At 34.0% G+C, this 23329-nt stretch overlaps 2 protein-coding genes across 2 annotated transcripts; both read left to right on the top strand.

Annotated features, from left to right (window-relative positions):
* Positions 1 to 15386: 15386 nt before the first annotated feature.
* LOC120198464 (auxin-responsive protein SAUR71-like) lies at positions 15387 to 15868 on the top strand. Its single transcript, XM_039199804.1, has one exon. The coding sequence runs from the start codon at positions 15437 to 15439 to the stop codon at positions 15866 to 15868; it is 432 nt and encodes a 143-aa protein (XP_039055735.1). The 5' UTR covers positions 15387 to 15436.
* Positions 15869 to 21926: 6058 nt separating this feature from the next.
* On the top strand, positions 21927 to 23107 carry LOC120198201 (probable xyloglucan endotransglucosylase/hydrolase protein 23). Its single transcript, XM_039199566.1, has 3 exons — positions 21927 to 22243; positions 22347 to 22540; positions 22618 to 23107. The coding sequence occupies exons 1-3, from the start codon at positions 21956 to 21958 to the stop codon at positions 23021 to 23023; spliced, it is 888 nt and encodes a 295-aa protein (XP_039055497.1). The 5' UTR covers positions 21927 to 21955; the 3' UTR covers positions 23024 to 23107.
* Positions 23108 to 23329: the final 222 nt, after the last annotated feature.

The following is a 23329-nucleotide window of genomic DNA, read 5'->3' as shown; positions in this document are numbered from 1 at the left end:
TAATAATAATATTAATAATAATATTAATAATAATAATATGGATAAAAAAATTAGTATCTTCAGCTGCCCCTCTTTGCTCATTCTTGTGTTAACAAGAATAGGGCAAAGATGAAAAGATAATAAAATTTTTTATCCATTTGACTTTACTTTGATCATAATGGAGATAGTGAATAAATTCTTCTCTCTCTCCAAATAAGTTCTTCTTATTATGAACTTTCTGCTGGGGATGATGATGACCTCCTTTCTGTGATAGAGTCATTCAAAAGGTTGAATAAGCTCTTGATGAGTTCTTCTCATTATGAACTTTCTTCTTTCTTCTTCAGATGAGTTCTTCTCATTATGAACTTCTCTGGAAAAGATAATCCATCAATTGATGAATTCAGGTAAAAGGTTGAACAAATTCTTCTCATTATGAACTTCTTCTTCCTTCTTCAGATGAGTTCTTCTCATTATGAACTTTCTCTGGAAAAAATAATCCATCCAGTGATGAATTCAGATTAAAGGTTGAACAAATTCTTCTTATTATGAACTTCTTCTTCCTTCTTCAGATGAGTTCTTCTCATTATGAACCTTCTCTGGAAAAAATAATCCATCAAGTGATGAATTCAAACAAAAGGTTGAACAAATTCTTCTCATTATGAATTTCTTCTTCCTTCTTCAGATGAGTTCTTCTCATTATAAACCTTCTCTGGCAATGATGATCCATCATATGATGGATTTGAACAAAAAGTTGAACAAGTTCTTCTCATTATGAACTTCTTCTGGCAATGATAATCCATCAAGTGATGAATTCAAACAAAAGGTTGAACAAATTCTTCTCATTATGAATTTCTTCTTCCTTCTTCAGATGAGTTCTTCTCATTATGAACCTTCTCTGGCAATGATGATCCATCATATGATGGATTTGAACAAAAAGTTGAACAAGTTCTTCTCATTATGAACTTCTTCTTCCTTCTTCAGATGAGTTCTTCTCATTATGAACTCTCTCTTGAAATGTTGATCCATTGAATGATGGATTTGAATCTTTGCTAAAATCCTTGAAATTCCTGTCAGAATTCAACATGGATAAAATGAATGAAAATGCACCTATTTTTGCAAATGTCTAAATATGATGCATGAATGTTTATGCAATCTTCATTTGACTTCAAAGTGGTGAACTCGGTTTTCCTCCACTTCATCATTTATTGCCAGGTTCACCTCTGGATATCAGTGTAGCAACTTATGCTATCAAGCTTGAATTTCTGAAGAACCATATGATCAACTTGTATCTTTATGTCTTCTTTGCTTTATGAAAGTCTCAGAAGAATTGTTTCGTTTGTGGAACTCTTATCGTAATCAGAACTATGACCTTGATGCCCCATTTTGTCTTGGATAAAACCAACTTTCTTTGCTTGGAGTTGTGCAGAAATCTGATAAAGCTTTCATCTTTGAAAAGAGAATCTGTCATCTTTAAAAAGGGAATCTATCATCTTTGAAGAGTGTAGATGTAGATATGCCTGACTCAGCGGGGATTAATTAGGAGAGTAAAGTCTGTTCTGATTTGACTCTTGAAACACATCATAAGGAGAATTTATCTCAATTCATTTCATGTCTCCACATATAATCAGATCTCGAATAAGGCAACTTGGACCATATTATGTCGAGATGCTTAACAACAACTTGTCGTTTAACTAGTTTCTTGTGGTTAAAATTTCAGCTCTCCATATGCGGAAAGAAATCTTCATCATATCTCATCTTATAATCTTGAAGTTGAAAAAGACAAACTTGATCTTGGATCAAAAATGGAAACCATATGATCACAACATTGGTTCAACGTCATAATCACTGGGTCGTAAAACATTTGATAACACATTATCATCTCATGTGGCTTCTGCTTGGATGTAAAATATTTAACAACACATTCATTCTTTCTTGTGGTTTCTACTAAGATTTCTCAAACATTGAAGCTCTTTTCATGGTGTTCAAAGTTTTTGTATGATGTCATAAGACCACTTGAGAACAAAACTCAATGGGGATTCAAGTGTAATGTTGGTATGACCAAAAAGTTGGTCAAATTCACAAGATATGCTAGTGTTGAATTGAATAGGAGACACTAACTGATCTTGATATCATCTCGGGCAAAGACAAATGTGATACTGATCACGCTTTCTTTCATAATGAGAATTGTAGGAAGTAGAAACACATCCGCTATAGGATTCATGTACAGAAAGAGGTTCATGAAATTCTTGCTGCTGGGGATAAAACGCACATGATAACCCAAAATAGATAAAAACTCAGTTCTGCCTGGCTAGCAATAATGACCCCAGTAACAACGGGAATAACAGTAATGTAAGTGAGTCAAGTCTCAGAAGAATGTCATCAAGCAAGTAAAACTGATGTGAAAAACAACTTCATAATCCCAACAGTATGGTTGAAACTAACTGCCAGGAACCTCAAAGAAATATTTTCAATTATCACTGACACATAAAAGGCCAAATTTAAAGCTGAGATCTTGAGGAACTGAACCTTGGAACGAGTAGTCTACCTGGGGACCATCTTTATTCATGCAACCGTAATGTAGCTTAACAAAGAACATACTATCATGTGACATACGGTTAAGAAGATTAGGTATTTGAAAACATACTTGCTGAGTAAACATTTGTTCAACAACATGATCATAATGTAACTGCCTGATGAACGAAGCAATTATGTATAGTCAGCTAGACTGTCACTGTTTCACCATTTTCATTCTTCATATATTTATGTCTCATTGGAAATATTTGTTCAAGTCAATGATCTTGACACATGATGATATGGGCCTTCAACATGCCCCAACATTTGCTAATACAAGCATGCAGAATGCATCAACATTCCTGATTCTGATTGAAATGGGCTTTCAGCATGCTCCAACATTTGCTTCTTGTTAATCTGAGCCTTCAAAATGCCCCACATGGATCTGTCTGAAGGAACCTTTAAAATGCCTCAACATTTGCTGATACAGATGCTAAAAGTATGCTCAATGTTACTTCTTGTTGAGATGAACCTCCAAGAATGCCCAAATATTCATATTGCTGTGAGCCTTCAAAATGCCCCAATATTCTATTTCTGGTTGAAATGGGCCCTCAAGATGTCCCACATGAAACATTTCTGTCTGAAATGGGCTTTCGAGATGCCCTAATATTCTGTTTCTGATTCACTCTCAATGTCTGTTTGACTTGAATATCATTATCTGAACAAGGTCCAATTTTGACAATGCACTGTTGTAGGTACTTGTGGATTTATTCGTGCCCCAAATTTATTTATCTTGAATGCTCTTATTATGGTGTCACTAAACAGCAGTGTTGTCAAGTAACTGGAGGAATCCTCTTCACGTTGTCACAGACTTAAGAAACAATCAATCATTTTGACAGAAACGTCTGAGATATGTGCCTCTTTTGAATGAAGTGACCATTTTCTGTATATAGAGGGATTTAATCAGACAGAGTAGTAAAAATAGCTTGGTAATCCGTTCCAGACTGACACAGTGGCTTATCATCTTTCAGTGAAGGCCATCTCTGAAATATACTTTTCTGTGGGAGAGAAACCAATTTATGCAAACAGTAATCTGATGCAATGGCAAGACTACATATACAATGGTACACGCTCATCAAAAATCCGCACCCATGCCACATGTTGATTCTGATAACAACTCATCTGATTATGAAGCGATCTTTCAGGATGATTTCACAGATATTGATAGTTCTTCTGATATCGAGGAAATCATGAATTCTGATTCTGATGAGGAGAGTAAACTGTTATACTTGACAAAAATGGGATTCTCAGAGGTTGAGGCTTCAATAACCATGGAGAGATGTGGTTCAGATTCATCAATTACAGAATTGACAGATTTTATATGTGCTGATAAAATGGCTAAGGTTACTGATGCACTTCTTATGGTAGAAGATAGGAAGCCATTATGCAATGATCCCAATTACAAGAAAAGGCGAAACTTGGGCTATGATTTGTGGAAAAGGAAGAAGTAGAGGAAGCTTGAAAAGAAGCTTCTTAATGAAGATGATCATGCAGTTCATCTTTCAATTCCAATGATCGGTTCTGGGGTTCCTACCGAATCAGATCAGATAACTCAAAGAACACTTCCAGAAGATGCTATTGGGTCTCCTTATTTCTACTATGAGCAAATTCATCTTTTAAATCCAATGATTGGTTTTGGGGTTCATACCAAACCAGATCAGATAACTCAAAGAACACTTCCAGAAGATGCTATTGAGTCTTCTTATTTCTACTATGAGCACATGGCACTTGCTCCAGTTAATGTTTGGACTGGAATATCACAGTACTTATTCGATGTAGAGCCAGAATTTGTAGATTCGAAGCATTTTCATGCTACTACACTGAAAAGGGCTATATTCATAATTCTGCCAATTGAGAACAGATTTTCTCTTATTCTGCTTCCTCCATGTACTGATGTTTTTCCATTGACAAAGAAATGATGGCCTTCCTGGGATCCAAGAACAAAGTTGAACTATTTATAAACATGTACAGGAAGTGCCAAATTGACAGAAAGGACCTGTAAGGCTCTTGAAGCTTATGACAATGAGCCACCTTCGAATATCCAGAAGTATGTTCTTGATGAGTGCTGAAAATAGAATCTGGTATGGGTTAAAAAGAATAAAATTGTTCCACTTGAATCTGATGAAGTGGAAATGCTTCTAGGTTTCCCTAAAAACCATACACGAGGAGGAGGATCATTAGAAACATGTTCCTCTAGGTTATCAATGTCCTGTCTCTTTCTCTGGAATCAGTGATGCAGAGATTGCCTTCTATTGTCTTGGCATATCTTTGAAAACAGATGTGTAAGAACTGAATGATGATCGGTTGGAGCAATTGATGAGTAGTTTGGCGAATTCGACCTTGTTGTCAGTGTCATCCAGCGTAACAACCTTACTGGAAGAAATAAACATCATCATGATGAACTAGAAGATTTTTGTTAGTGCATTTTCTTGCAATGACTGCCACAGTGACTGTCTATTCTGCTGCTCCAAAATATACACTGCCATATCCCACTCTTCCCTAACCATGGAAAGGTTTAGTTGATGGTAAAACTGGTTATCTCAACTTTTAGAATCCTGTACGGTATACAAATGTAGAATTTGTTCCAACGTCTTATTCTATGCCATAAGTCGTCAAATTCAAATTCAACAATCTTCTGAAGGACATAATGGATATCATTTTGACAAAGAAAGTGATCGGCGTAGAAGAAGTAGCAATGATGTATCAAGACTTGAGCTAACACCAGAGTGCAGGTAGTAACTTGTTCATGGCTTTATGATGTAATCTTCTAGAGAACATGAATTGATGGTTGGGGAAAATAATCTGTCTGGTGATGCTTATCGCCCTCAGCATGAGATAAACGATAATCTTTCTTGATGAATTGCTAATGTCATAGGAGAGTGTCACAAGTTCAATTCTCCAGACTTTCTGGCTTCTTGGACCACTTGCCTTCAAAAATGTGAAGCGCTTCATTCTTCTGGCTTAGTTCATTCTTTTTCTACAACAGAGGTAGAATAAGCAACAATTGCTTTAAGGACCTTCCTCATTTGAGACTGTACTGTTTGAAAATGTTTTTTCTCCTTTCTTTATTGAAGAATGAAAGAATTTTGCAAAGTATTACCCCTTTCAGATTCACAATATAATCGAATCATAAACAATGAGTTTAATGAATATCAAATAAATCAACTACACTTTTAAATCATTCAAAAATCATAGTTCTATGGCAAGTGTCAAAATTATTGACTGATTTGAGGCGTAGGTTGATTTTGGTAAAGTAGGTTCTTTCAAGTTGGTTCAGTATGTCGTTTCGGCTTCCACTATCTTGAAGAAAAGGTTGTTATGTTCATCTTGTAAAGATGCTTCTCATTTCCAAAATCTCAGGAACGTCTTTGGGATGTGCGGTGCTTCTTTTAAGAGCTTAAAATTGTCTCTTATGTCGTTGTTGCACCATTCAATATTCGAGCCGCCTTTTCAGGTTTTCAACTCAAATCCTCCTTTGGTTCTAAGATGTTATTTAAAAATTTACATCTTGAACCCCCCTTTTATCATTTTTCATATCATGTATTAAAGATTTTAAAAACCAATTTTTGCAAATAAAAATCAATCTTGAGAGGCGGAATGAATTCTAAAGATATTCTCTTTTACTTAGAAATCCATGTATGATTAAAATGGACTTTTCAGGTACGTAATGTAGGTCATGGCTTATGGTTACGAAAGAAAGGGGATAAAAAGGCCCAAATAAGTGTTTAAGGGTAATCAAACCAAGGATCAATTCATTCTGATGCCATCAATCTTGCCTTGCTTAACTTGGATCTGCTTTGTTGGAGATTTTTCCATCATCTAGATCCCTCTAGACTGCCAAATTTTGGATTCATTTCCATTTTCTAATATCTTCAGCATTTCTTGCTCTTCTTGTTTATACTTGATCAACCTTGTAACTTGAGGCTCAATAATTCACCCATCTTGAATTAATTTTCCTTTTTTTCTTTTTTTTCCTTTTTTTTTCTTCTTTCTTTGCTGGATGAGTATAATACTTCAATTGCTTTGAGCACCTCCTTTTCCTTTTGCATTTTGGAGGTTTTCCATTATTCTTGATTGGATTGATCTTCAAGCACTCTGTATTTGACATACTTTATAGTTCAAAACTTTCATGACTTCATGGAAACTTGTCTTCGTAATAAAACTGTATTGACAATCTTTATTCTTGTGAGCCAATATCTTTTACCTTGCCCCCCAATGTAGAGGGTGATCCTTGGTTAGGGTTGAATTAGAAGAAAAATTATTCAGGCTCAAATGGGGACAACAAAGGATATATATATATATATATATTAAAGGATAAATGAAACAATGCCGTTCATCATCTCATACACAGAAACCTTTGTAAAAAGAGGTATCCACAGGGGGATGAATATTCAAGATTAACTTTATTTACATGAAAAAATGTAATTAATGCATGATATATTTATTTCAATCAATCACTTTCCCCTTCTTCTTTGAGTATGCCCTAATCACTCGAAATTATCATCAATGAGTTGGTCCATGATGCCTCATCTCGTCTCTTCTTGCAGTAAAATTCACGAATAGTTGAAAGTTTGGTTCTTTTGAGGTCTTTTGGTTTATGATGGTTTTGTATTTGGAAGGACAAATGTGTGACTTATAAAGTCATGTATATGGCGGAAGGGGTAAATATCATAAACCAACCAACTCTATCCGAGAAGGTAAACATCTAGAGTTGATGTCTCAAAAACAAGTAGAGACATTTCTTCAGAATCTCAGATAAATGTAGTGTCAGGATTTGGTTTTGGTAAGGGTCGAGTAATTGACATTGGATGGGATATTGAAGATATAATTTTACCACTTGCCAATAGATCTATAACTCTTGCAAATTTAAAAGAATATTTAATCTACTTGATACTCAATAATCTCAAGATTAAAACTTGATTCTTTGCTCATAACCATAAAAGCAACACAATTTATTTTTTTGCACAAAAGGCAGAGAAAGGAACAGAAAAATATTCAAACAAGATGCTGAAAATAGAAAAGTACTATAGTGGTAGATAACACTTCCACTTATTTATTTATCATGACTCATCACTCCTCTATTGTTGGGTATGTACTTGGCCCAGGATTTTTATCCTTATTTGCTCCCCATTTCTTGATCATTTCTTGTGTCAAGACTCCCTTATCGACGAGCGTCTCTATTTCCTTTAACAGTGACCAATAATTCCCTGTTGAATGTCCAGATACTCCCAAGTGAAAATTACAGATACTCCCAAATGAACATAAGGCCTTGGTGACACCTTCACCAATCTTGGTGTAATGTATTGAGCTTTAACAAAATGAGGGTACAAGTCTGAGATAGATTCTTGAAACACCTTTAGAGTTTTTCTCGCTCGCGAGGCTATCACTTTCTTTGATCGTTCTGAACGAATGAATGCTCTCATGTTATCGAGGGGGTTCTGGGTGCTCATTTCACCTATAATTGGGGTAGTGTTCACCAGACTCCTTAGATTGCCCCTTGAGACCAAATCTTGAATCTGTCTTGAATTACCATGCTCTTTAATAGGTTCTTGATCATCAGACACTATCACATCGAACTCATCATTATCATTCAAAACCTTATTCATAGCCTTCACAGTGGGATCCTTTAAGGGTTTCTCTCCATGGAGTACAACATTTATCAGGTCCATCAGTTTTGTCATTTGCTCTTTTGAATCATTATGGGATTTTTTACTTGATCAATCATCTCTTGTTGAGTCTTGATAAGTTGCTCTTGTAGTTTCTCAATTCTACCAACCCTTGCTAAAATCTCATTCATGGTTCTTATCCTTGTTTAGGAAGACCAAGTTAGCTCCACTTTGATTTCAGAAATTCTATCATGGAATTCTCCACGAATTACTCTCATGTTTTCATGTTTAAATGTATGTAAAATAGTTTAAAACCAAATGTAATTATGTAAAAATGAAAATGTAAATACAAACGTAAAAAATGCAAATGCAAATTCAAATGTAAATATGTGAATGTAACAATGCAAATTGTATAGTACAAAAACAAATATAAAAGTATAAATGCACAATGAAAAATGCAAAGATGCAAAATGCAAATGCATGTATGAAAAGGTGTTTACTCAAGAGTGATTATCTTAGAACAGATTTCATTGAACACAAAAGTTTCGGTACATCAAACAAAACTTTACATATAGGGATATATTTCATTCCTAACTTCTCCAAAGCCAAATTAGTTTATCAACTTAAGGGACATATTGCTTGTCTGGACTGCAACCTCTTCCATGACATTCTCTTTCATTTTCTGTGTCACTTCTCGGAGTTGCTCATTTTCCCTTGTAAGAGATCTTTTCTGTCCAAGAAGTTCTTGAACAAGATCTTCATATATGTTGCAGTTCTTTTTCAGCTTGGTGACCCCTGCTATCCATTCTTCTGGGGTACTTCCTAGGCCAGCATTTTGAAAGGTTTGACTGATCTTCTGAAAATCTTCATGCATGGTTTTCATTTATGTGCTCAATTTCTCATCTTGGTCGTTCAAGTCCTTCAAATAACATGCTTGAGCTTCATAAAAATCTCCACTACTCTGAATGTCCCGACTGATACTCTTACCATAGACTGCTTTTGGTATCAATCTGGCAGAATCTTTATGGATTACTTTTGGTATTAATATAACCGGTTCTCTGTGTGCAGAACTTCCCTCGATCCTCGTAGTTTCCTCAGGATGTCTTTCTTTGGCCGCATCATATTTTGTTTGATCATAAAACTTTTTGTCCATTTACGATTTCTTTCCAATATGATGAACAATCTTTCAAGCCAACACCTTTTGGTTATGCCATGATCATGTAATGCAAACAAAAGAAATCAATATGAACATATTAGAGCAATGTAATATGCATGAAAAAAAATAGAATAGTTAGTACCAACTAAAAAAAATCTATTTATCAATGTATAAATCTTAATCTTATGCTTTCTAGTTCCATGCTTTGTTTAGAAAATTTAACCTAACCGCATGATTTCTAGTTCGCATGCATTTATTCAGGAAAAAGGAAATAAAATAAATTAAAAGCTAAAACTTATTTCTCCTTTGTGTATACTTACTTACAATGGTTTCAGATCAGGAGAGTTTCTAGGGTTTATTATATGCAGGTTTTTAGTTCTAGGAGTAAAGGTACTCGAACTGTCCTTGTTGATGCCCCCTTGGGCTGTCAAACCCTCAATCCTAGTCCATTACAGACTTAAGCGGATCGAGTTCAATTCGAGGGGACACATTTCTCTATGACTGACACGGAGAATAAATTCTCACGAAGACATAGAGCATATGAACCCCGAAAGTTACTTGCTAGGTCTGACACGGAGAATAAATTCTCACGAAGACGTCGCTTTCACTCCCACTTAAAAGGGACAAACTCAATTATAGAGCTTTATGTTATGCAATGCAAGTGTTGTGTGTGAGGAGAAATGTTCAAACCTCTAACAAATAAATAATAAAATTTAATATTTGAAAATAAAGCATTAAATAACATATAAATATTATGAAAATAATAAGTATATATATAAAAATTTTGAAAAGAAAGAATTAAAAATTAAATATATGAATTTTTAATTTTCTAATTGATAGAGGCAATTAATAATTAGTTTTAAAGTTTGACATGGTCCCCAGCAGAGTCGCCAAGCTGTCGTAACCGGTTTTCGTCCGGGCACGAAATATTAATTTTGATGGGGAAATTGATGTGGATAAATAATTTTGAAAATAATTTGTGAGTCGCCATCGGCCTTTTGGGTCAGGTAGGTCGAATACCTAAAAAATATCTTTTGAAAGAGTTTTTAAGAAAACATCAATTAAAAGATAAACTGATCTGCGTTTTAACCAAAAATTCGTTCTTTTTAATAATAAAAAGGGATTCGTGGTCGGTTACGTTTAGGGAAGGATTAGCACCCCTACAACGCCCAAAATTGGTACTTTTTAATTATAAATTGTCTCTATTATTAAAATTTAAAAATACAAAAATATATTTAATTTATAATTCTATTATTTCAAAATTATATAAAAAAATTTATTTATTTAAAAATATCTGAAAAGAACTTCTAGGTGCCTTAAGACAGCTCTTTTCTTTGATATTGATAAATATTAATTTAAAATATTGTTTACTTTTTAATTTTAAAATATCAGAATAGGACATCCAGTTGTATTAAGACTATCCTTTTCTTCGATATTAAAATAAATATTTAAAAAATTACTATTTATTATATGTATATTTATGAATATATAAAAATATTTAACAATATAATAAAATAAAAATATCACTAAAACATATATTTTAAGCAGTAAAATGAAAACATAAAATAAATAACTAAATTATAATAAAATAAAACTAAATCTAATTCCTAATTAATTGAAATTATAGGGATTAAATATTTTATTTTCTAATTTAATAATTTAGTGACCAAAATAAAATTATTTAAAATTCGAATTTTATAATAAAATAAATTAAAAATATGAACTAGGGATTAAAAAATTATTTATTAAAATTAAGGGATTAAATCTGTCATTTATCCTAAATATATTATTTTAATAAAAAGGACTAAAATGAATAAAATTAAAATTTAAAGACTGAATTAAAATTATTATAAATTCAGTTTAGTGACCAAAATGTAAAATTTACAAATACGAAGGACTGTGGACGGGGTTTAACTATTTCATAATTACGCGCATAGTCCTTCCCGAAACGACGTCGTTCGGGAAGGACTATAAGAGTCCAAACCGGCTGGCCCGAAGGGCCAACCATTTCATTTCTTTTTTTTTTCAAAGCAGAGAGAGAGAGAGAGAATTCTCTCTGGCCTCTCTCTAGATTCCCTCCCCGGAGGGAATCCGGCAGCCGTCTGCCGCTGCGAGTTCTGCCGCCGGCCACCGCCGCCGGCCAATAAAAATAAAACTAAATCTAATTCCTAATTAATTGAAATTATAGGGATTAAATATTTTATTTTCTAATTTAATAATTTAGTGACCAAAATAAAATTATTTAAAATTCGAATTTTATAATAAAATAAATTAAAAATATGAACTAGGGATTAAAAAATTATTTATTAAAATTAAGGGATTAAATTTGTCATTTATCCTAAATATATTATTTTAATAAAAAGGACTAAAATGAATAAAATTAAAATTTAAAGACTGAATTAAAATTATTATAAATTCAGTTTAGTGACCAAAATATAAAATTTACAAATACGAAGGACTATGGACGGGGTTTAACTATTTCATAATTACGCGCATAGTCCTTCCCGAAACGACGTCGTTCGGGAAGGACTATAAGAGTCCAAACCGGCTGGCCCGAAGGGCCAACCATTTCATTTCTTTTTTTTTTCAAAGCAGAGAGAGAGAGAGAGAGAATTCTCTCTGGCCTCTCTCTAGATTCCCTCCCCGGAGGGAATCCGGCAGCCGTCTGCCGCTGCGAGTTCTGCCGCCGGCCACCGTCTTCGGTGGCCGGAAAAAATATTTTTTATCCTAAATATAGATCGGACCATCCTAATGACGGTTCCGATGTTTTTTTTCCGTTAAACAGCTCCCAATCGGAGCAAATCTACAATAATACCTTCGGCTTTTCGATGTTTTGGTGAGATCCGGTGACGGTTGGGGCTCTCCGATGACAGGGTAAGCTTTTGCCTCTCTTCTCTCTTTTTTCCTTGCTGTGTTGATGCTGACTGAGATCGTTGGTTTAGTTGTTGTTGTTTTTTTTTTCTTTTCTTTCTCTGTATTTTTTTTCCGTTTTCTGTTTCTGTCTCTGGTTTCTGTCTCCCTTTCTTTTTCTTTTTTTTTCTCAGATGGGGTGGTGGCTTTTATAGCCACCACCGGTGTTCGTCTCAGACTGGTCCGAAGAGGGGGCCTCGGTGAGTCACCGGACTACCAGTGGTGACTCACCTCGTAGCCTTGCATGAACGGCTGGCGTTGATCTTCTGGAGTCTTCCTTCTGGACGTGGCAGCGGCGGAGGCGGCGAGAAAACTGTCGGCAGCCGCGTGGCCCTAGGGTATCAAACCCTAGGGTTTCTCTCTGGAACCATCTGGACCGTTGGATCGTGCTAGATCCAACGGTTGTGATGAGGCGGCTGGTTTAGATTAGGGTTAGGAAACCCTAACTGGAAACCCAAATGTTTAGGGTTTCTGGTTGGTTTTGGACCGGTTCTGGTTGGTTTGTGACTGGGCCGGTCCAGTTGTAATTGGGCCTGTAATTATTATTTTTTATATATGTTTAATATATATTTAATAATAATAATAATAATAATAATAATAATAATAATAATAATATAATAATAATAATAATAATAATAATAATAATAATAATAATAATAATATTAATAATAATAATATGGATAAAAAAATTAGTATCTTCAACTGATCTCCAAATTAGGTCTTCAGAATTACCGACGAAAGCCATTTTTATGCAATAAGATTTCGGATTATAACACCCATCCCATGTTTCATCCCATATTAACCTATCTAAACCTTGTTCGATACTAACTGCTCTGTTTAACACATTCAAGAATTCACTCCACATTGGCTTTTCCCATTCAAAGAAAGCTCTTCTCAGTTCAATTCTCCATTCCCATACACCGTTAACCCAACACCCATAATCCTTAATTTTTCCGCATTTTTTCATAAAAATGCACAAATTTAATTATTATTGGATACATTCTCAGGCTTTATACCTACTACTGGTTTTTGTATCGGCATCTACACTCTTTTACTTTATCTTCATCGTCGTAGTACTCTCGTTCCTAAGGATGAGCATGGGTTAGGTTGGGTCGGTTTTTTTTTGTTTATTTGACCCGACCCGACCCGAGAATAAGGAATCCTTCACCCGATATTCGATCTGACCCGACTAAAATAAGATTTTACTCGACCGAAACCCGACCCAAAATATAACTTAAAAATCCAATCTGACCTGATCCGAAATAATAATAAAATATTATTTTATTTAATAAAAACGTTGATTTAATTGAAAAAATAATATATAGAGTGATATTATTGTAATTATTCTTAAATATATAAGGTAAAATTATTTTTTTGGTTGGGTCAGGTATTTTTCACCATAAACCCGAACCCGACTCGATCCAAACATCACATTTAAAAAACCCGCTATGACCTGACCCGAACCAATTTTTTTTATAAAAAACCTGACCTGACCTGTCGGGTTTGGGTCCCCATTTGGAAAATATAACAAGTTAAATCAAACAATGAAAACAAGAAAACTTACCTACAACCAATGAAATAGTTGTTACCCCTACATGCAGCCATTTGGAAAGTATAACAAGTTAAATCAAACCATGAAAACAAGAAAAACTTATCTACAACCTATGAAAATATCGTTGATCCCACTGGGAGTCGACTATGAAAAGACAAAAAATAAGAATTGAATTTTTTTTTTAATAACCAACGTAGAGCCAATCCCGTGCCTTAAGCACTTATAAACTGAAAATCCCAAGCACCAAGCATGCCCAAATAATTCTCACACTCATACTTGTTTTTTAACCATCCTATAAAACTATGGACAACCTATTGCCACGTCAATGTTGTTGGTAAAGTAGAAAATATAAAATGAGATCGTTAATATTGACTACATAATTATAAAACAAATAAATAAGAAATTGAATAAATGTTATCTTAGAAATAAATTCGTCTCGATGTATATACAGTAGGAGGTTCTCTCCTAAGATTAATAGAATATATCTGCGAATTCGTACACTCGAAGAATAGAGTGAACTATTAGTGGTATTGCTCCTCCCTTATAACCGAAATAAACTCAGGAAAAAGGTAAGGAAAGAAGATATTTGAGAGAGTAAAACACTTTGGAAAAATGTTTTTTTTATGAGAGGAGACAAGAAGCAACCTTGATATTTATAAGCCGAGATTTCCAGGTAAAACGAGTAAACTGTTGAAAATAAGATTGAAAATTCACTCTAATTTAAATCAATTTTAATTACCGAGGTAATATCTGTTATAACAGTTGAAGTAAAAGTTTGTATCTATACCGAATCTGTAACTACTGTATATATATTTAAAATAATTACATACCCTAAATTAAACTTCAACCTTACCTCTAAGCTCCATAAGCTCGATTCTTGTAAAACAATAACCTTTTCAACTCACGTGTGAACACAAAGGACACTTTCATTTAGAGAAGAAGGAAAAAAATACAAATGGCGCTACTCTTTGAAATCGTACTAAAACCAAAAGCTAGTAAACAAGGATGAATTGATAACCTTTCAATTCTCCTTGTATATATATATAATTCATGACATATTCTTGGAATTTCATTACAATTACAATACGGCCCATTGGAAAAAGAAAAAGAAAGGGTAGTTAAGAATATTGACTAGATTCCAAAAATGATGCCTTTGAGAAGTTTAGTATGATTCAAAAGGCTCATATTAAAATCCCACTATTAATTTAAAATCTGAATCACCAAAGCACTCTAATTTTGACACTTTCGTCTCAAGGTTTAAGTGTACTCATTATTTAAAATGTTTTGTCCATTCAAAGTTGCTAAGAGTTGATGATACTTATATACTCTATGCTTTTTTTATTCTATAATTCTTGAATGCGTCTTGATGTTGTAAAATGATAATCAAATAAATCAACTAATTTTGTTGTACCTTCAAAGTACTCTTACCAGTACCTTCTCTCTCTTTCCATGTGTAAATCACTTCTTTAATTCCCTCTCCCCCTCTGCTTTATAATTTATTTAGTCCCAATTCTCTTCTCCCTAGTCCCTTCTAATCTCGTATCTTTTCTCTCCAAGCAAACAAAATCATGTCATGTTTTCAGATTCCAACGACGACGACAACAACAATTGCTTAACACCCAACGAATTATCTTCGCTTCTTTTCTTTTCATTGATTACCCAATGAAGCAACTCATCCGCCGTCTCACCCGCGTCGCCGACACTTCCTCGCAGTACATACTTCTCCGTTCCGATACCGCCTCCATGCGCCATCGCACCGCGGTCAGCCGCCGGGGTGCATCTTTCCGCATCGCGGTCGCTTCTTTGAAAAAGCATTTGCGCCTGTCGATACCCGAGGGTCACGTGCCGGTCTACGTCGGGGAAGAGATGGAGAGGTTCGTGGTGAACGCGGAGTTGTTGAACCATCCGGTTTTCGTTGGCTTGCTTAACAAGTCGGCCAAAGAGTATGGGTATGACCAGAAAGGGGTGCTTCATATTCCGTGTCACGTGCTGATTTTCGAAAGGGTTATGGAAGCGTTGAGAGTTGGGGCCGAGTCACGTTACCTCCAGGATCTCATCTGTTCTTTCTCCGACGACTGTTTTCTTGATTTGTAGTATAGTAGCAAGAATAGAACGACGCCGTTTGGGTTTCTTTTCTAAATATAGAAACATAGAGGGGAAGTAAAGCAAAATTAGGGGTTTTTTTCTCGTAGTTCTTAGTTCTTACAGTGTAAAGAGGATTGAATACAATGGAGAACTTCAGTTTTTCCCCCCTCTTTTTGTTTCAGATTCAATTTTCCTTTTAGTAATTACTCAAATTTGACGTTTGGTTTGCTGGAATCCCTTGTAATTATGGGGAATTGAAATCCAATTCCATCAAGGGAGGGAAATTAAATTTCATCCCTAACATGATGGAATTTAAATCCTTTGGAGGAGGGAATGTGAAATTTGACCATACTACCCTCATCAATCTTTTAGTATTCGGGTCAGATTTTTTTTAAAAAAAATCGGGATAGGTTGGATTTTTAAAAAAAAAAAATCGGGTTCGGGTCAGGTTTTTTAAGTTTAATATTCGGGTCGGGTCGAATCAGGTTTTTTAAAGTGTGATATTCGGGTCGGGTTCGGGTCTTATTGTTTTAAGTGTGATATTCGGGTCGGGTCGGGTTTTTTTAAGTGTGATATTCAGGTCGAGTTCGGATTTAGGGTGAAAAATACTCGTCCCGACCCGAAAAAAATATATAATTTTACCTTATATATTTAAGAATAATTACAATAATACCCCTCTATATATAATTTTTTTTTTCAATTAAGTCATTGTTTTTATTGAATAAAAATAATTTTTTTATTATTTCGGGTTGGGTCTGGTCAGGTGAAATTTTATTTTGGTCGGGTCGAGTTGGGTCTCGGGTGGAGGTTCCCTTATTCTCGAGTCGGGTCAGGTGGACCAAAAACCTGACCAACCCGACCCATGACCATCCCTAATTGGGATGATTTTAACTTATAGTGTTTATTAGTATGATTTTAATAATTTATTGAAATGAATAATCAATCAATAAAATGAAAATTTATTTTTTTAAAATTTTATAATATATTACTACATGTAAGTTATAAAACAAACTAAAATTAAGCAAAAAAAAAGGACAATTCTGTCATTTTACATTACTGAAACCAAACAAAATATGGAATTGGATTTCAATTCAATTTTCTGCCAACCAAACATGTTTCAGATTCCAATTCCTACAGATTTCAATTCCTTCACAGATTTCAATTCTCTCATAAACATTGCAGCGAACCAAATGCCACCAAAGGGTAAACTAAATCCAAATTTTTAGGACATTTGTATTTTGATCATCCAACCTTTAAAACTTATAGTATAGTCATTAAACTTTTAATTCATTTTCAATAAAGTTTAGACATTACCTACCATTAGTTTCATCTAACATGGCACGTTAATGTTATTTTTCTGCTTAATAAAATAATCCTTTTAACTAATTTCAGCACCCTCAAAACTTTTCCTCGCCTAAAATTAATTGAAAACCCTTGATATCAAATTCTTCTTTCTCTTATTCCTTTTGTTTGATCAACAATCAAATTTAACAATGAAGATACCAACTGTAATTTCAACATATTTTTGTGGAATTTCTGCTTTCTTTACATAAAACTTGGACGAATAATAATGATGGAACGAAGTTCTCAGGGTATGTTAACCAAAGGAATATATTTAGAAGAAATTGTAATTTTTTTGAAATTGATCCCATTGAATCTACATTCGTATACTATTATCATTTATTTGCTAAGGAAGATGAGAGCAATGGAGAAGGGAAGAAGGTTTTAGCGAGTGATTTGAATGATTTGTTTGGAGATTTTGTTGTACTTGATTATGTTGGGTTAAGATAAAGATAATTTAGGATTGGAGATTTTATTTTTTTCACTTACGTTTATTGCTTGGTAAACTGAATTTGAATATGAATTTGAAATTTTAGGTTCAACATGTAATTGAAGTGTTTATGAACATGAATTATCAAACAAAGTGAATAAGAGAAAGGAAAATTTCTTTTTTAGGATTTTTAGTCAATTTTGAATGAGGAAATTTTTTTAGGATGCTGAAATGGATTAAAAAGATTATTTTATTACGCTAAAAAATAAAACTAATGTGTCACGTCAGATGAAATTAACGGAAGGTAACATCAGAGATCTTATTGAAAATGAAATAAAAGCTTGGTGACTATATTGCAAAATCTTTAAGTTAATTGACAAAAATGCAAGTTCCCTACAGATTTGGTGACCATTTATGTAGTTTATCCTTATTAAAATGATATGAATTAATCAGGGTGGAACCAAAAATGGACAAGCGGAAGATTGAGATTGTCACAGGTGTCATTCAAGTATAATGCGGCTTTTAAATGCTTCAAATATTCTATTTGGATTCCAAGAAAACCGAAGCTCGTAAAATTCATGTAATATTTTTTTGATTTTCTTGGAGAATCCAGAGATGCCCCAAATTGTTTTTGTCTTTGTTTTTTTTTTTTTTGAATTTCCTTGGTCAATTTTGGGGCAGATCTATATAATTTGGCCCAACATTCGACAGTTAGGAAAGGGTATTCTGGGAAGATTAGAAATTGGGATAGGGGTGTCAATATGAAGAAATTAGTTTTTTGAGGACTTGGTTGGGAATTCTTTTGGCCGTCAGTTCCGTCTTCAACCGCCGTAATCAGATGAGTTTGTCGGATAAGTGTTTCGGGGAAGGATTATTGTTAGGGGTCATTTATATTTGAGTGAGGTTTTCTTTCTTTTTCCATTGTTGTTTCAAAAATAATGATTAGATCACTAACGATATCTATTTATAATAAATTGTTCTCTTATCGTTAATGGTGGTTAGTGAAAGTGATAGAATGATGATATGACTCATTAACCAACTTACCTGGCATGCAAGATCGATATCTTCAAAAGAATCTTCACTCTAGGCCATTTAACACGCTTGTTTGTAGATGATTTCAGGTTAAGGATCTGCGCCAGGAGAGGGGTGGTGGATGCACTCCATCACATGCTAGGAAGGTTAGCTACTCAGCATTGATATTGGCCAAGAAACTGTTGAACGACCAAAAAGTCATGGTTGTTAGGTGCGAAGAGATTTTGAATTCAAAGGTATGTGCAAGTTTGGATACATGAATTGGATTCCCAGCTTGTACAGCCTTCTGGGTGCACCATATTGTCGATGAAAGTTTTCATTATAACTGTTGTTGATCGACTCCCTCATGGACAACCAAGGTATACTGGGAATTGGACCTTCACCGGAGCAAGCTCAAGAGCCGGAAGGATTTTGCCGCCATGGATCATAATCTTAGGCACTTTATCGTCGCTTCTCTTTGATGACATTATAATGCTTTGCGGACCGTTTAGTGGCTTTCCGACGAGGCATGTGCAGTTATGAAAAATTACGGATGCTTCGCCGAATATGAAATCGATTGTTACAGAGATGGTGCATTTCCGATAGAATTTTCGTTCGTTGAAAGTGTAAGTGTGTCTTGGTAACCATCTATGGAGCATTTGAAGAACACTGAATCTTTCGAATGTACCCTCATTGCCATCGCATGCATTTTCATTGGTCTTGTTGTGTTCTCGAACGCAATATTTTTGGCAACGAAGTTGTTTCCATCAATACCTACAGTTATTATCATCTCTCTCTATATATAATTACCGATTGGGTTAATAATATGCATATTATCGAATCTAGCAGTGAAGTAGGTAGTGGGATTTCCCTCTGGACCAGTGCCGATATTTCCGTTGATTCGGGTTTTCTCTTTATCATCTACCACTGGCAGCAGCTGGCGATCTACTGCTTATAGGAGATGCTGCTTCCACCAACAGCTCCGACGCCTTGCTTTTGCAGCAGTCGGTGGAGGACCAAACCTTTTTCTTGATTAATGTCAAACGAGGGTTAATTAGCTTGGGAGTCAAACAATTAATCTTGTGTGAAAAAAAGGGTGTTAGGTCAGTTGGTTAACATGCGACGATAGCATTCTGTCACCTTCAATAATAGTTATTAACGGTAAATGATTGACTTGTTATAAATAAAAAATATTAGTGACTAAATTATTAATTTTAAAACATCATTGGAGAGAAAAGAAACTTATTGAAACATAAGTGACCATTTATATAGTTTACCCTTATTGTTATTACAACTTCGAAAGTTTAAAATATTGATGATTTGAAATATGTATAATATTATTGACATGTGCATTTTGGTTAGAAATGACAACCTTTGGAGAAGAATATTATACGTAATTATTATGTGACCAACTTCTTTGAAAATATGTTCATATGAGTTATGACCAACACTCCTGTTTTTTTTTTTTTTTTTTTTTTTGTGGTAGACTAAAAGGCTTCCATTTTCTATTTGACCGGAAAACCTTAATAATAATTATTCTTTTACTTAAATCAAAGTTGATTTCTGTTCTTTTAGTTGATGTTGTTAATAATATATTTTTAGTAGTAATTAATTTGAATTTGAAAAAAAAATTGCAAACACATTTAGTCAACTTTCAAAGATAATGAAAGATTAGTAATTTCGACGAAACTTTGGAAAATTATATTGACCACTCTAAAATTTAATTTCTTATATTTGTTCATCATTTTTTGTATTCTAATACGTGTCAAAAAAAAATCCAAAGTTGACAGTAGAAAACCAAAATACTCTCTGCAAGGAGATCATTATTAATATGTTACTTTGGTCCTCAGTCATCATTCATAGATAAAACTTGATTTTTAAAAAAATATTATTTTTTTACTTAGTTTGATAGTAAAAAAATTGATTTAACTTAAAAAAAATTAAATCAAGTTATACAATAAAATTCAATAACTAGAAATTTCTTTGTAATTAATGAATTGATTTTTAAGTTCAAGTTAAGTCCTCAGTATATATCATATGAAAAAGATATGATATATATGTATGTATATATATCATATATAATTATAGAAAATTATTTAAATTAAAATCAAATAGTACCATTACATTACAAATATTTATAATTAAATAAAAATTCGAACAACTCAATTTAACTCGAATTTTATAAAATCAACTCAATTTTTTAAAAAATAAAGTTCAAATTATAAAATAAAATTCTTTAATTCAAATAACTTAAAATCTTTTAACTTGGCTCGACTCAATCGAATATTCACTCCTATCGATAATTGTTTCGTCACATTAATTAAGCCATTGAAGCCTAAATGGGCTCAAGTGGCTGATGGTGCGCAATACAAATTTATCCGCCATCAAAGTAAATGAATTAAAAGCATATTGTAGTTGGGCCTTGAACCAGTTGTATATGTCAAATGTTGATAAGCTAGCCTTATTGATTGAAAGCCTAATTTGCCGTCGTCGTCTTTTCTTCACATAGTCAGATATAAGTAAAATTCGACCTTATTTTAAGAAATCAAATTTTTTAACTCAAATTGACGTCAAAAAATCTGTCTGAACATAAAAAAAGTTTTAAGTTATAAAATAATACTCGAATAATTCATACAACTTAAATTTTAATAATTAATGGATTGATTTTCAAGTTTGAGTCGAATCTATTAACTGTGATGATATTTGTATATTGTATATGAATAAATATATATGTATATTTTATATAGTTATAGAAAATCGTTTAAATAGAAATCAATTAGTAACATGACATTCTAAATATTTACAATTAAATTTAAATAGAAACTTAAACAACTTGATTTTAAAAAAATTTAAATAAAATTTGAGTTATAAAACAATACTCTTTAGCTGAGCTAACTCAATTTTTTTAAACTCAATTTAACTTGATCAAATGTTGATCCCTATCCATTATGTGTATAGGATGAACTCATACATTGTTTGCTAGAAACTACTAGAAAACCAACACACGCTTATTTCTGGGCCTTGGGGTATGGGGTAGGTTGACTTCACATTTACAACCTGTGAAGCAACTAATCTTATAATTTATAGGTCCATGAACATCCCTTCAATTGAAATCATTGTGCTTGTTTATGCAATCCAGCTGTCCAGTTCGTAGATCATCCCACCAACCAACTTACAATATCCAATAAGCATTCCCTACGCTCCTATAAATAACCACAAGCTCAAATCTTTCAGACCGTAACAATTCAATATTACATCAATTCTCTAAAGTCTAAACCCCGAATCCTTTTAGTTCCACCATCAAACTATAGCCAATGGATGCAGTTTCCGCTCTTCCAAATGCTCTACAAATGCTTCTCGTTGCTGCTCTCGTGGTTCAAGCATTAATGGTTGCTTCTGCAGGCAACTTTAATCAGGATGTTGATATCACATGGGGAGATGGTCGTGGAAAAATTCTCAACGATGGCCAGCTGCTTACTCTCTCCCTCGATAAAGCCTCTGGTTCAGGCTTCCAATCCAAGAATGAATTTCTGTACGGGAAGTTCGATATGCAACTGAAACTTGTGCCTGGCAACTCTGCAGGGACCGTCACTGCCTACTACGTAAGTAACTTTACATACAATTGATTATCTTATACATTCAAAAGTTCTTCTTTTTTTGTGCGAATTCGTTGATTACAGACGATTTTATTCTTGTTTGCTGCAGTTAAAATCACAAGGATCGTCTTGGGACGAGATCGATTTTGAATTCTTGGGGAACCTAAGTGGTGATCCGTACATCGTTCACACTAATGTTTACACGAAAGGCAAAGGTGACAGGGAGCAACAATTCTACCTGTGGTTCGACCCGACTGCTGATTTTCACACTTACTCGATTCTATGGAATCCCGGACACGTTATGTAAGTATATAATATTTATCAACATGCAATCTTCTCGTTGCAACTCTTTTCAAACATTGCACAAATCTTTGTTTCAGTTTCTATGTAGATGGTAGACCGATTAGAGAGTTCAAGAACCTGGAACAAGCTGGTGTTCCCTACCCGAAAAACCAAGCCATGAAAATGTATTGTAGCCTATGGAATGCGGATGATTGGGCCACGAGAGGAGGCCAAGTGAAGACAGATTGGAGCCAGGCGCCTTTCACAGCTTCTTTCAGGAACTTCACTGCTAATGCTTGTGTCTGGTTTAATGGAGCCTCTTCCTGCCCTTCGGATTCGTTTTCCAACAGTGCCTGGTTTTCGCAGGAGCTGGATTCTTCCAGTCAGAAAGTGCTGAAATGGGTGCAAAAGAAGTACATGGTTTACAATTATTGCAAAGACGCTAAACGATTCCCTCAGGGCCTACCTGTTGAATGCACTGTCAGGAACAGGAAAACAGATTGAGACATAAGTACTTTCCAGAAGACTGTAATATAGTTCTTCAGAAAAACCAATGACAATGTCGATTCGAGTCGTTTATATAATCATTTAATACAAGTAAATTTTAAAATTAATTCAGGTTTCATTTTTGTTCCTTCAATGCCAATAAGCTATAGCAATTCTGAATCAATGCAAATTTAAATTTTTGATTCAGTCAGTTGAGAGTTTCTTCATATTTTATTTCAAGCTGTTGTGTCATATCAGCTTATCAAGTGGCCTTAAATTAACTTTAGGCCTAAAGTTAAACTTGGTAAGCTACGTGTTAAGTAT

The sequence above is a fragment of the Hibiscus syriacus genome, unplaced genomic scaffold (assembly GCF_006381635.1).
Source record: "Hibiscus syriacus cultivar Baekdansim isolate YM2019G1 unplaced genomic scaffold, ASM638163v2 tig00117056_pilon, whole genome shotgun sequence".
NCBI classification, from domain to species: domain Eukaryota; kingdom Viridiplantae; phylum Streptophyta; class Magnoliopsida; order Malvales; family Malvaceae; genus Hibiscus; species Hibiscus syriacus.
The sequence above is the reverse complement of the archived record's forward strand: the minus strand, read 5'-3'. Positions and strand labels throughout refer to the sequence as shown.